The sequence below is a fragment of the Bos indicus genome, chromosome 4 (assembly GCF_029378745.1).
Source record: "Bos indicus isolate NIAB-ARS_2022 breed Sahiwal x Tharparkar chromosome 4, NIAB-ARS_B.indTharparkar_mat_pri_1.0, whole genome shotgun sequence".
Classification (NCBI taxonomy): Eukaryota; Metazoa; Chordata; class Mammalia; order Artiodactyla; family Bovidae; genus Bos; species Bos indicus.
The window spans coordinates 87,235,670-87,250,907 of NC_091763.1; the positions used below are offsets into that span (position 1 = coordinate 87,235,670).

The 15,238-nt window shown below is 40.5% G+C and overlaps 1 protein-coding gene across 12 annotated transcripts in view; it reads right to left on the reverse strand.

Moving 5' to 3' along the window:
• The window catches only part of CADPS2 (calcium dependent secretion activator 2), a 582,333-nt gene that overhangs the window by 158,145 nt on the left and 408,950 nt on the right, over nt 1-15,238 (reverse strand). For all 12 annotated transcript variants that reach the window (XM_070787293.1, XM_070787301.1, XM_070787295.1 and 9 more), the window contains one exon: nt 12,965-13,152. In XM_070787293.1, the coding sequence (XP_070643394.1) occupies nt 12,965-13,152 (188 nt within the window). The remainder of the gene's footprint in view (nt 1-12,964; nt 13,153-15,238) is intronic.

A 15,238-nucleotide genomic window follows, 5' to 3' on the forward strand; every position in this document is an offset into this window, starting at 1 on the left:
ATGTAGTTTAGGAATGATATTTAAGCAGAGATGCAATGTATGAGCAGCAGTTAATCAGGTGCTGCTTGAAATAGAAGGATTAGGGAGAAGATTTCAGGAGGTTCTCCTTAGAGATATCCAAATATTTTTCTCAAAATGCAAGTTTTATCATATAATTTTTGCTCCTAGTAGACTGACACGATACTCCAAAAATCCCTCTTCATTGCGAAGCACCTAAACACTGAATAAAAATATAGGTATATTGTTAAGTGTTATCTTATACTTACAAAAAAGGAGAAAATTTTCCTAAGGGCAGGAAAATAAAAAATGAACTAGGAGCTGAAACTGAAGGGGAATGTGAACACCAGAGCTGCTTTAGAGGCAACTGTCAATTTCAGGGAGGTCTACGGCTATGTTCGGGGCTTCCCTGACAGCTCAGACGGTAAAGAATCTGCCTGAAATGCAGGAGATTCCCATTTGATTTATGGGTTGGAAATATCCGCTGGAGAAGGGATAAGCTACCCACTCCAGTATTCTTGGGCTTCCCTTGTGGCTCAGCTGGTAAAGAATCTGCCTGCAATGTGGGATACCTGGGTTCGATCCCTGGGTTGGGAAGATCCCCTGGAGAAGGGAAAGGCTACCAACTCCAGTATTCTGGCTTGGAGAATTCCATGGATTATATAGTCCAAGGGGTCACAAAGAGTCATACACAACTGAGCGACTTTCACTTTCATGGCTATATTCAAGGGGATGGATGCACCATGAGTCAGAGACCATCTCTGCTGCTGCTGCTGCTAAGTTGCTTTATTCGTGTCCGACTCTGTGTGACCCCATAGACGGCAGCCCACCGGCTCCCCCGTCCCTGGGATTCTCCAGGCAAGAACACTGGAGTGGGTTGCCATTTCCTTCTCCAGTGCATGAAAGTGAAAAGTGAAAGTGAAGTCACTCAGTCGTGTCCGATTCTTAGCGACCCCATGGACTACAGCCCACCAGGCTCCTCCGTCCATGGGATTTTCCAGGCAAGAGTACTGGAATGGGGTGCCATTGCCTTCTCCGAGAGACCATCTCTAGGGGCTGCTGAACCTGAGATGCTTGCAAAAAATGGGATGCATGAATGGGCTATACCATCAGTGAAAGGATGGGCTAGAAAATAAATATCCTTGCAAAGGAGAGCAAACAAGGAAATCAGTCTGTTTCTACCACATCCATAGACTGAATAAAAAGAGTCATTCCTGAGAATATGCCTGGGTACCTGGGTTTATGAATATGCTTCATAAACTGGGTACCACCCATGCAATCGAGGAATTTCTAAGATGAAAAATAAGAGAGCTCCTGTATCACTAAGTGAAAACAATAGCAAGTCCTTTTGGGAAGAAAGCATTCTCAACCTGGGCCTTGAATTAGAATTTCCTCAGATTAATCCAAGAATATGTGCTTACTACAAAAAGTGTTAGCAGTATAAGCAAACAGTGACCATGGCAAAAACATCAGCAGAAACAATAGATAAACACACCTAGAAAACGGAAGTTAACAATTAATGAGTGGATCAAAAGGCAGATGTCACAGCTTATTGAGAAATGTGGAAGTAGAGGAAGGGTCAGCAAACTACAACCCCCCACCTATATTTGTGAATAAAATTTGTACAGAACACAAGCCACACTCATTCATTTACATACTGTCCATTGACTCCTTTTGCTCTACAGGAAGAGTAAAATAACTGTGATAGACACCATATTGCCCATAAAGTCCAAAATATTTCCTATGTTTACTATCTGGCCCTTTATAGAAAAAATGTGCTGAGTTCTGAACTAGAAGATAGAACTAAAAATATTACACAGAATGAAGCTAGAGAAATAAGTAGATAGAATATATATTAGACATATTCAGAGATATAGAAGATAAAATGCCTAATACATGGTTAATTGGCATTTAAGAGAGAGCAAGTTTAGAGGGAGACAACACTTAAAGAGATTACAATATTCCAGAACTGATGACAAGCATGGATCTTCATATTCCAATCAAGGTAAAATTCCACAAGAAATTTATACCTACCCAATATCAGGGCATGTGGATCAGAAATCCACAGAAATCCCAAACAGAATTCTTTAAAAAGAAATCCACATGTAGTCATACAATAGTTAATCCACAAAACATAAAAAATCAAAATAATCTTAAAAGTCTTAAGTTAAATTCCCCTTCAAAGAATGGTAATGAAGCCTTCTTAACAAAGGAAGCCAGAAGAAAATGGAGTGCTACCTTCAAAGTTTGGAGAGAAAATAACAAAGTAGAATGTATAACAAGCAAAATTTTCTTTCAAAAATGTCAATGAAACAAAGATAACTCCAAATAAAAATTCATGATCTATAGGTATTCTATTTTAATAATATACTTTGGGAAAAATGTAATTTCTAAATTGAAGCAAGTATTGAGTATCAAATAATAAAAGCAATAAAAATAATGTCTAATGCTTAAGATTAGAAAACAAGTAAGGATAAAATTAAATTACTAGACAGCATTAGGGTGTTAAGTCACACACAAATATTCTAAGGCCTCTGCACTCTCCACTCTCCAGAATGAGAGGAAATTTGCTGATTAATGTAAGATTTAAAATTTTAGCAATATACAAGATAAAATCTCAAATGGTGAAAACTGTAAATGAGGAGGAAACAAAAAAAAAAGAAAATAACCTGTATGAAACAAAAAGGAAGCAATAAAGAAACAGAAAACTTAGAAACATGAGCCAAAAAGAGTCTCAAATAAAATGGTAGAAATGCATTTACTTATATCAATACATCTGATAATCATAAATGAACTAAAATGATTAAAAATAGAAATTATTACACTAGATAATTAAATCAGAATCTAGTTTGCTATTTATAAGATGTAAGAGTACAGCAGTGTCAATATGACACTAAAAAAATAAACATATATCAGACAAATGCCTAAAGAAGGCTATGCTAATAACCATCTAAAGAAACTTTAATGTAAAATGCATTATTAATTATGAAAGGGGTCACTAAATCATGAGAATAATTGCCATTTGCCAAGAAGATTTAATAATTTTTAAACCTGAAAGTACCTAATAAACAGCCTAAAATTAGAAAGCAAAAATTGGTAGAAGCAGAGGAAGAAACCACGACTGTAGTGGCAGCTTTCCATTCACCTTGGTTATAACCTTACAGATCAAGTACACAAAAAATCAGTAAGAGTTTGGAAGATTTGAACCACACAACTCCTGCTTGCCCCACCAAGCTACAAAATATATATATTTTTCAAGCAAGATGAAACATTTATAATATTTAACACATAATTGGCCATAAAGGAGTCTCTAGTTATGAATAATCAATATCACATGGATTACAGTCTCTGAACACAAAGAAATTAAGTTAGAAATCAATTTTCAAGTTTCTAACCAAAAGAGATTCACTTTTGTAGAAATTCTAAAATATACTTATAAATAACTGTGTGTCTAAGAAGAAATTATAATGGAAAGTTAGAATTACTTACAATGAATTTTAATCAGATACATTATCAAAATGCATATATGTAATAAAAGCAGTACTTAGTGGAAATTGAACCTTAAATACTTATTTTAGAAAAAGAAGAAAAGATGATATTAATGAGTTAAATTTAGGAATTTAATTAGTTAATTTAGGAAGGTAGAAAAAAATAATCCAAGAAAGTAGAAGGAAGAAATAATAAAGACAAAATTTAATGAAATGGTTGACTATAGAAGGGAGCACACAGGGGAACTTTTAAGGTGACAGAACTGGCACTAGGGTAGTGAATAGAGGACTCAATGTATCTGTCAAGACTGACAGAACTGTAAGAACCATATAGCAAAAGAGTGAACTTTACTGTATCAGTCAGTCAGTTCAGTCGCTCAGTTGTGTCCGACTCTTTGCGACCCCATGAATCACAGCACGCCAGGCCTCCCTGTCCATCACCAACTCCCGGAGCTCACTCAGACTCACGTCCATCGAGTCAGTGATGCCATCCAGCCATCTCATCCTCTGTCGTCCCCTTCTCCTCCTGCCCCCAATCCCTCCCAGCATCAGAGACTTTTCCATTGAGTCAACTCATCACATGAGGTGGCCAAAGTACTGGAGTTTCAGCTTTAGCATCAGTCCTTCCAAGGAACACCCAGGACTGATCTCCTTTAGAATGGACTGCTTGGATCTCCTTGCAGTCCAAGGGACTCTCAAGAGTCTTCTCCAACACCACAGTTCAAAAGCATCAATTCTTCGGTGATCAGCTTTCTTCACAGTCCAACTCTCACATCCAAACATGACTACTGGAAAAACCATAGCCTTGACTAGATGGACCTTTGTTGGCAAAGTAATGTCTCTGCTATTGAATATGCTATCTAGGTTAGTCATAACTTTCCTTCCAAGGAGTAAGTGTCTTTTAATTTCATGGCTGCAATCACCATCTGCAGTGATTTTAGAGCCCCCAAAAATAAAGTCTGCCACTGTTTCCCCACCTATTTCCCATGAAGTGATGGGTATAAGCGTAAAAAAAAAAAAAAATTCTATATCAACTAGGATGCTGAAGGACCCTAGGATGGAATGCATATTGTGTACATGACTCGAACTGTATTGTATGACAGAACCTCACTAGAGAGTGAGGGAGGAAAGGAAGTGTCATATTGAACCTTGGAAAATAGTTTTGATTGGAAACTCTAAGCTCAATGGTCCTGCAGGACCTGTACACAAAGTACAGTTGGTGGATTTTGAAACTGCTTTTCACATATACTGGGACTGAACTAATAAGTAAGTGAATGGGATGGTGGAAGCCAAGTTTCCCACTGCTGAAGGGAAAAGTTACATATAAGCAAAAAAGGATGGTTACTATGAACTCTGGGGTACTGGATTGGAGGCAGAGACATCAGTATGAACTCATGGGTTAGTATACATATACAATACAGTGTTAAAGTACCAAACTGACATGCAATAGTGGTAACAAATGGTTTGGATGGATATATATATATATTTTTGTTTCACTGGATTGTTTTTAATGCAATAGCATCACACACTATATTCTTTAAAAACGTTAGTATGTTAGAAAACCACACTGAGATCCAACTTGAGACCTCAAACTCTCTTCCATATTTTAGATGCTAAAAGGCTTGAAAAGTCCTAAACTTTCTGCTGCACCAGAAAAGCAGCTCTTGTTTCTCTTCATTGTTAACTTGATCTATATTCTAATACAGGGTTCCCCAACCCACGATACTGGTCCATAGCCTGCTAGGAATTGGGCTGCACAGCAGGAGGTGATCAGTGGGTGAGTGAGAGAAGTTTCATCTGTTTTTACAGCTGCTCCCCATGGCTTATATCCCCTCAGTCTGTGGAAAAAAATTATCTTTCACAAAACCAGTCCCTGGTGCCAAAAAATTTGGGGACTGCTATTCTAAGGCATACTGAAAAATCCCTTTGCCTTATTTCTTCTGCAATGATCTATGTTCAGTAGGCTATTTAATGCATTGCTTTAGGGGGAAAAAAAAGGAGTTGTTTGCTGTGCATGAATGGTGTGGAGTGACAAGAAAGAAAATTGATTAGGTGACCTTGGTAAGTCCTGCTGCAAGGTGCAGTATGGTAACTTACTTACCCTGGGTAATGGGGTACCTGGTTCCTGCTTTGGCTGTTTCTATGTGGCTGCCCTGTTAGACCCCCACTGCTTTCCAGCAACAGGAGGGGCTGGGATGGAATGTGGGGAAGGAGATCCCAGAACCTCCCTGTGGCTCCTTCTAATGATCATGGACAGTAGATGAAGTGAGGCACCTATTTAAGGCTTTCCCACTCTCATCTTCCTGCTTGAGACTTGTGTAGAGTGAGCTACTTGATGCCACTCTCAAGGCCAGCTCTGCACTGTTAGTCTTTTACAGAGAAATTCCCCAAAGCTTATTAACTACTTTGTGTGTGTGCACACTCAATCACTCAGTTGTGTGCAACTCTTTGTGACCCCATGGACTGTAGCCCTCCAGGTCTTCTGTCCAGGGAATTTTCCAGGCAAGAGTACTAGAGTGGGTTGCCATTTCTTCCTCCAGGGGATCTTTCTGACTCAAGGATCAAACTTAAATCTCCTGCATCAGCAGACAGATTCTTTACCACTGTACCACCTGGGAAGCCCTTTAAGTCCCATACCCTATGCAAAATATCACTGCTTGATATTTAAGTGATATACTATCACTTACAAAGTGTTTACATAATCATATTTAACCGATTTAGCAACTGTATGGGGTAGGCAAAATTGATGATATTAGTCACAAGGAACAGATGGGGAAAATGAGCTCAGACAGGACCAATAGCTCCAAGAAAAATAGTTCAAAAGTGGGGGAACCTGGGTAAGAAGACAGATGTGCTGACTGCTAGCTCAATACTCTTTCCAACATAGTAGATCTCTCCCCAGCTTGCTCAGTTTCTGACTCTGTCTTATTTTAAAAAGCATAATTATCAATGGTACTGAACTCCAGGTTGGGTAGGAGTTTCTGTTGGAAAGTCTGATTGAGGCAGATTTGGGTTGTAATGTAGTTTCTGACAGAATCAATAATAGTTCCTCAGTTCAGTTCAGTCGCTCAGTCATGTCCGACTCTGCAACCCCATGAATAGCAGCATGCCAGGCCTCCCTGTCCGTCACCAACTCCTGGAGTTCACTCAAACTCACGTCCATCGAGTTGGTGATGCCATCCAACCATCTCATCCTCTGTCGTCCCCTTCTCCTCCTGCCCCCAATCCCTCCCAGCATCAGAGACTTTTCCAATGAGTCAACTCTTCACATGAGGTGGCCAAAGTACTGGAGTTTCAGCTTTAGCATCATTCCTTCCAAAGAACACCCAGGGCTGATCTCATTTAGAATGGACTGGTTGGATCTCCTTGCAGTCCAAGGGACTCTCAAGAGTCTTCTCCAACACCAGAGTTCAAAAGCATCAATTCTTCGGTGCTCAGCCTTCTTCACAGTCCAACTCTCACATCCATACATGACCACAGGAAAAACCATAGCCTTGACTAGAGGGACCTTTGTTGGCAAAGTAATGTCTCTGCTTTTCAATATGCTATCTAGGTTGGTCATAACTTTCCTTCCAAGGAGTAAGCATCTTTTACATGGCTGCAGTCACCATCTGCAGTGATTTTGGAGCCCCGAAAAATAAAGTCTGACACTGTTTCCAGTGTTTCCCCATCTATTTCCCATGAAGTTCCTCAGTGTGTATTTAAAAGGCCCTCATTGCTAACTGTCCTTTCTGCTTCTATACATGTAGCACCTGGGATAAAATCTGTCAGGTCAGCCACATGGTATAAATTTCACTTTGCTATGATATTTTATCTGCTTGCTCCCCTGTCCCAGAAGTCAGTCTCTAGAGTCATAATGGGTGTGATATTTACACTTAATTTCTCTAAGTCATATATCAAAAGATCAGAATTAAGACGTGGTAATGAAAATTCTCAATGAGACTATTTGAGGCAATTTTCTATGATTTGACTCCAAATGTGCATCCCTGTCTCTAAAATGAGAGGCAGGAAGTTGAGGCATGATTTCTGAAGTGACAGGTAAGAGGAAATGTTGTCTCTGAAGACAGAGGTATCATAATATGATGATTTGACTGACACCCGTGAAGGTTGTGTATTACTCCGTGGTATGATCTGGAATCCACAGAAAGCAGGGATTGCTTTACACATAAACTGCAGTCATGTTGTCCTCCCTGGACTTGAAAAGCTTGCACAGCTGAGCTGGCCTTTGTCAGGTACACAGCAGCTCAAAGATGGCCCTACTAGATCACACAAGAGTCAGGGTCTCCGCTGCGTCTCTCACATCAAACAGGGACACAAAAGCCCTCTGTGTTCTTGCTTTAGTTTCTCCACCCTCAGCCTGACTCACAAAACCAGGATGCCTAAGCCCGTACATCAGCCTAGAACTCTGCCCGATGGGCATTGTCTCTGAAAGTCTCTTTTCTCCTCGCTGACAGCCCTGCGTGGCGCCGAGGCTGCGGGTGGGGCCGTGTTCTTCATGGCTATGAGAGGCAAGCATGCTGCATCCTGCAGGAGTGGGTCGGTTTTCTGTCCTTGACTCACTTTTCTCTGTCTTCCTTTCCTTTTCTCTCTCTTCCTTGGGTCTTAGTACCAGCCAGATCTCTTCTGTTGAACTCTATTCTCTTACTCCTGAAACACTCAGAGTGCTATTCAGAGACGCTGGGTCTGCTGGGAATGCACACGCCTACGGTGCTGAGTGCCTGGTGACAGCATGGGCTCCTGGAAATGGTTCCGAGCCAGACAGCACCGCTGTCGTTTGCGTCCATCCTGAACAAAAGACAGTCTTCCTTTTTTTTGAATTTTTGACAGAGGCAGGTTAGGTAATGAGCAAAGTGACTCTTTGAGGCTGTGTCTTGACAGAAGGAAAAATGATCACAAGAGAATCTAGCCAATGCTGTAGAAAAGTCAGACTTGACATTGATGGTATTTTTAATGGAAGTCTGGATAAATATCAGACGCCACAGACAGGGATGAGAGAAGTTTATTTTCACAGGAGGAGGTTGCTAAAATCCAGAAACTTCTATCAGTGAAGAAATTAAGAGTGCAATTACATACACACTGAAATATTTCGAGTGAGCCTGCAGTGAAACTGAAAGTCACTTAGTTATGTCCAACTTTTTGCAACCCCATGGACTATACAGTCCATGGAATTCTCCCGGCCAGAATATGGAGTAGGTAGCGTTTCCCTTCTCCAGGGGAATCTTTCCAATCCAGGGATTGAACCAGGATCTTCTGCATTGCAGGCAGATTCTTTACCAGCTGAGCCACAAGTGAAGCCCAAGAATACTGGAGTGGGTAGCCTATCTCTTCTCCAGGGGATCTTCCTGACCCAGGAATTGAACCAGAGTCTCCTGCATTGCAGGAAGATTTTTACCAGCTGAGCTACCAGGGAAGCCCTGTATAACTACTTATTTTTCACATTTTTTTTCCTCTCATAATTCACATGCTTCTGGCTGGCTGACAAAGGGAAACATTAGAATAATGTCCAATCCATATTGATATTGTACTTTGCAATTACCCAGGATCTTCACCTTAGTGTTTCCCTTTTTCCATATGATAATGCCCAGTTTAAGAAAGATTAGATAATTTGTGCACCATGGCTCAGTTTGTAAGTTTCAGAGCCAAGGTTCAAGTAGAGATCTTGAACCTTGTAGAACCAAGTAGAGATCTTCTGCCTCTTATTTCTTTTACTGTGACAGCATGACATTTCTGAGTGACATTTGTTAGACTCTAAACATTATAGTAAGTATTATGTCTTTAAGGTTATCTTGGAACATTTTACCCTAAACTGAGGTTCAAATTTCCCTAAAACCTAGACTCTTTCCTTTCTTTTTTCTTAAGATATATCTGACCTAAATGCTGAATCAGAAACTGACTACTGACTATTGAAACTGACTATTCTAAAACCTCACCCAGGGATACCTGTATATGTACACATTTTAACCTGGAAAATGGATTTAATGTGTAATGAAAAGTGGAAGCGTTATTCAGTCATGTCTCTCTGAGACCGCATGGACTGCAGCCTGCCAGACCTTTCTGTCCATGGAATTCTTCAGGTAAGAATGCTGGAGTGGGTACCCATGCCCTTCTCCAGGAGATCTTCCTGACCCAAGGACTGAACCTGGGTCTTTGGCATTGCAGGCAGATTCTTTACAGTCTGGGCCACCAGGGAAGCCCTTAATGTGTAATAGTAAGTATAATATATGTGTGAACATATAAACATACCTTACACTGCACTTTACGGTGTACCATCGTAAGAAAAATGATAGTTTGTAGAATAGAAGTAACTATGGCAACCTGCAGATTCAAATCACGCTGCCTCCCATGTGGTGGCAGGAGCTCCCAGTTACCTCAGTAACTTTCCATTAACATGTGTCTCAAACACATGCATTTTTGGGGGCACATTAGCTAAAATTTCCATGTAATGTTCTCACTTTAATTTCACCTTTCTGTGTTAATGACTAAAACATGCTGATCCTATTGTGCTCTCTGGGCTTGTCTATTTCACAGCAACCTTCTTGTCCTCTTACATTTCAGATTGCTGCCTAAACTTGGAGGCCTAACTTTTGATACCCATTGGTCAGGAGGAATTAAGATAGAGCCTGGAGAGAGAAGAGACCATTTTTACTACAATAGCCCCTTACTTTGCCTATCAAAGATTAGTCATCCGGTTATCCTGACTGTCTCATGCTTGCCCTGGCATCTCACCCAATCCCTCAAAGTTTGCTGAGTGCAGAGGGTTTAATTTGGGGTAACAGGAAAAGTGATTAAACTCTGTAGTTAGTGTTAGTTGCATAGTAGTGTCTGACTCCTTGCGACCCCATGAACTGTAGCCTGCCAGCCTCCTCTGTCCATGGGATTTCCCAGGAAAGAATACTGGAGTGGGGTAGCCATTCTCTTCTTGAGGGGATCTTCCCCACCCAGGGATCAAACTGAGGTCTCTCACATTGTAGGCAGAGCCACCAGGGAAGTAAAAGGAAAAGACAAATGGAAGATGGATAGGCTGTAACTGGAAAAGACATTAACACAAATAATAAAGTCATTCATTCATTCATCAAACGTTTACTGAACACTTAGATTTTGTGCTCAGGTGTTACTTTTTGTCAGGCACTCTGCTAGGAGCTCGGAGAGGTATAGGAGCTGGCTTCATGAGATGATGGATTTAAGTTTAAACATGGAGACTTTAAAGCAGCAGCAGAATAGTCAAGCTGCCAGTTGTAGATAAGAGACCGATAGCTTAAGAGAATAGTTGGCATTATCTGTATAAAGAGAGGTCAGCATTAAAGCTGTGGAAAGTGGCAAGACCACAAAGGTAGAATTTTTCACTGAAGTAGAAAAAAATTTTCAGGACAAGAGAGCAAGTTCAAGAACAGATATAAAAACAAAACACCGTGCCACACTTGGGGTCTAGAGAAACAGAAATTATTAAAAAAAGAAGTGGCAGAAAAAAAAAATAGAAAGAGGAGAGCTGAAATAGCTACATTGGGGAAAATGAGCAACCTTTACCAGAAGCACAGGGACTTATGAATTCCATAGCACTGACTTTCCCATGAGAGTAAAGAGGGAGGAGCTGGAGAAGGAGATCCATTTCAAGTAAGCTCACCAGCAAAGTGAGGAGCTGGGAGCCAAATGGGGGAAATGGTGAGAGGAGTTTTGTGGGGAAGATGAAGAGAACAATGGAAAGGTAGCTTGACAGGATAATCATACTTAGACAATGTAAACTATCCCTTAACATGCTTTTCTTTGGGGGGGCTCCAAAATCACTGCAGATGGTGACTGCAGCCATGAAATTAAAAGATGCTTGCTCTTTGGAAGAAAAGTTATGACCAACCTACACAGCATATTAAAAAGCAGAGATATTACTTTGCCAACAAAGGTCCTTCTAGTCAAGGCTATGGTTTTTCCAGTGGTCATGTATGGATGTGAGAGTTGGACTATACAGAAAGCTGAGCGCCAAAGAATTGATGCTTTTGAACTGTGGTGTTGGAGAAGACTCTTGAGAGTCCCTTGGACTGCAAGGGGATCCAACTAGTCTATCCTAAAGGAAATCAGTCCTGAATATTCATTGGAAGGACTGATGCTGAAGCTGAAACTCCAATACTTTGGCCACTTGATGCGAAGAACTAACTCATTGGAAAAGACCCTGATGCTGGGAAAGATTGAAGGCAGGAGGAGAAGGGGACGACAGAGGATGAGATGGTTGGATGGCATCATGGACTCAATGGACATGAGTTTGAGTAAACTCCGCGAGTTGGTGATGGACAGGGAGGCCTGGCGTGCTGCAGTCCATGGGGTCACAAAGAACTGGACACGACTGAGCGACTGAACTGAACTGAACATTCTTTTCACCACTCCCAAGCCAGGCACTGTTCTAAGTGCTTGATGAATCTCTATCACAACTGATGATTTCTGAGAGAGATACTATTCTTTCTTAGAGACAGGTAAGTGGAGACACAACTAGATGAAGCAGCTTGCCCTCCCTCACACAGTTAGTGTTATTGTTCTGTTATGTTGTGAGGCTTAGGCTTGTGGGAAGAATGGAAATAAAACAGAGGGAGATAGGAACTTTCCTGGTGGTCTAGTTGGGTAGGAATCTGCCTTGCAATGCAGGGGATGTGGATTTGATCTTTGGTTGGAGAACTAAGATCCCACATGTCTGGGGGCAACCAAGCCCAAGTGTGTCAAAACCACTGAGCTTGCAACTAAGACCCGGCACAGTACATATATATAAAGAAAATAAAGAGGTGACGATGAAAGAATGGTTGAGGCAAGGTACAATGATAAGAGCTACCTCCTTTACAGGAGGAGCCCCCGCTAGCAGAGTTTCCCTGGAAAGAGCCTGGGAGAAGAGAGTAAATAATATAAAAGAAAGACCTAAGTTCAGAGATACATAGTTGTGGGGGCCTGTATAACATGATATTTTGCTATTTTGGTAAAACAAGAGGTGAGGTCACTGGCTCAGAGTGCTAAAAGGGGATACCTGTTCTTCAAGTGTGGATCAGTGAAGGAGCTGGGAGGAGACCTACATCAACCGATTATTTATCTTGCTTTATCAGTGAACACATTCCACCATGGAAAAGCAAGAATCATTAGGTATTCACAAACCTGCCCACAAACCCTACCCAGACATATATATGCATTACAATAGAAATCCAGAGGACACTCAAGCTAGGCAGAGCCTAGTACTAGGTGGTACGTAAGAACTAAAAGGCAACTTCTAATCTCACAGATACTCTGTGTTTCAAGTGGTTTTAATGGCAAAAAGAAACATAAAGTGCAGCCCACCTAAATCAACAGCATATTGATGTACATTTTTCCTTTGTGGGTTGTATTTTTTTCCCCTCTTGCAAGAAGTGTTTGCTATTTAAAATCTGTTACTAGGTGATGATGGCAAAGCACGTTTTTCTCTCTTCCCAAGTTCAACCCTCCACATTTCACTGTGTGTTTGCAAGTAAAAATACCTGTTGCCATGCACATGAGAGGCACAGAATGCAAAGCTGTAATGGAGCAGAGTTGGATCAATGACAGCACCGTTTTCCGAATGTTCCATTAGTTCTGTAAGGTAGCAGAGATGTCTGTGACAGCCCCTCACGCCGTAACGGGCACAGTACTCATCCAACACAAAGACCTGGCCAGGGCTAAACCAGCCCTGCAAAAGGAAGAACAACAACAGAAAAAAATTATTATTTTTTCTGTACCAGAATTCACTTTTCTGCACTATTAGGCACTATTAGGTATTGTAAACAGAAAATGCGTTACAGTGTCTTTTGACAATTTTTTTTCTATTAGCAGTATGTTTCATATTGTTTTTAAAACAGCAAATGCCATCAGTTTTGGAACTGGTTTGGGCCACTGACAGCTTAACACCATCCTCTCTTTACTGCCACAAAGAGGCAGGGGCAACCTGCTCTTCTCCACCGTCACTCACAATTAGTCAAATTTATTCATGGCATCTAAAATGTAGGTTGCAAAGAATAACCTTCCAACAGACTTCAATCTCTATATGAATCAATTAAAAAGAAAATGGCAATGCAGACCTGATAACTGAAATCACCTAGTTTCCAAAAGCATTGTATAACGTGAACTGAGAGAATTTCAGTAAGATTTAGCAGTGGTATTTAAATTATTATTTTGGTATTTAAATAGTTTGGATATTGTTCTCACTCTACTGTCTTTCAGTGACAAATATAACAAAGTTAATGTCTTATAGCAGTAGTTTCTGGTTCTCTTGAAAAGAGATGTTAGGGTGGGTATATGAGCTTGGCTAACAAGAGAGGGCCAGGTTAGGGAGAGTCAGTTTACAAAGTATTTCAGTGGATTATATGGATTAATTCAAGATTAAAAAAGAGAAAGAAGGGGGGGGGGTATGGAGAGTTTTCAAAAGGGGCAGTATAATCACGAAAGAGAAGAAAAAGAAGAGTGTGAAATGCAGAAAGATGAGATAAAAATAAAATGCACTAAAATTCAATACAAATTTTTAAAAGAAGGAAGAGGAGAAAAAAATACTGGAATAATACTGTGGTGTGGTGAAGGCACTGTACTAGACACACTGTATATATCTTTAATATTTAGAACTATCATGCATACTAGTTATTATGATTCCATGTTATAGATACAGAAGCTGAAGTTGAGAGGTGCTCAGAGAATTGCTCAAGACCACAGTGCAAATCAGCTGCTGAGCCCTGTTAACATCCAGGGTCATCTTGAGCTCAAATGCTCTTTCTAACCACACCTGCCCTCTAGGTCCAGTTGAATACACTGTAGTGTTCTCCTCACACTCCATGTGGCCTGTGAGGTCATCCACATGGTCAAAGCGACTTTCTGACATTTCAAGAACTAACCCCATGGAGTGGAATCCAAGAGGAAAGCGTTCCTGTTGATGATCAATCTATGTGTGCTTGTCCCTGGAAACACAGATGAGGGTTTTGTGATGACTTGTTTTTTACTCTCCATCTAATTATAAAGTTTGGGCTGGATTGGGTTTAAGCTACACAACTGCATGCTGAATAACACGTACTTAATAGTGAGTCTATAAACGAATTAATGAACATCAGCATAATCATGGCAGTAAGTTGTTCCATTTCTTCCTGTCTGTTGAAACATCTCTGATGAGCTTAGAATATGTCCGGTCTAAAATCTTAAAGACAGTGCAACTGTATTGCATGCAGCTACCATGTTCAGTAGCCAAGAGACTAAGTGGTGATAGAAACATGAAGATTCTGGCCAGAGGAATTTCAGAGGAATTGCCACCAACAAAATAAATCTTTGGATTTAAAGGCACAAGAGATTTTTAGGCTATAGTTCAATGCACACATTCTAAGGAGCCAAGGATTCCTTCCCTTCTAATTGTAAATTATACCTTGCATTCCAAATTTTTGCTGGTTTAAACAAAAAGTAGCAGTTTAGCTACTCTTAATGTGTTTTTTTTTTTTAATAAAGTAATTCCAATTATTTTTGGAGGGTTAGATGAAACTAAAGCTTTCCTCTGTTACACACAGCCGTCATAATGTTGTGTATTACACGGTTACTCTCCCCTGTCACTTAGGTAGTCTTTGTAGGAATGAGAGAGAGACATGAATGGTATCACCATTTGGTGAGCAGAATTTAAACCTTAAAATGTCTGTATAGGTGTTAGTAAATACTATCAGAAGTTATTTTTTTAGTCTTTAGTAAAGCCTTCTATTTTCATTCCACCTCTCCAGAGGGACCAAGAAACCACAGTTCAGCGTCTGTTC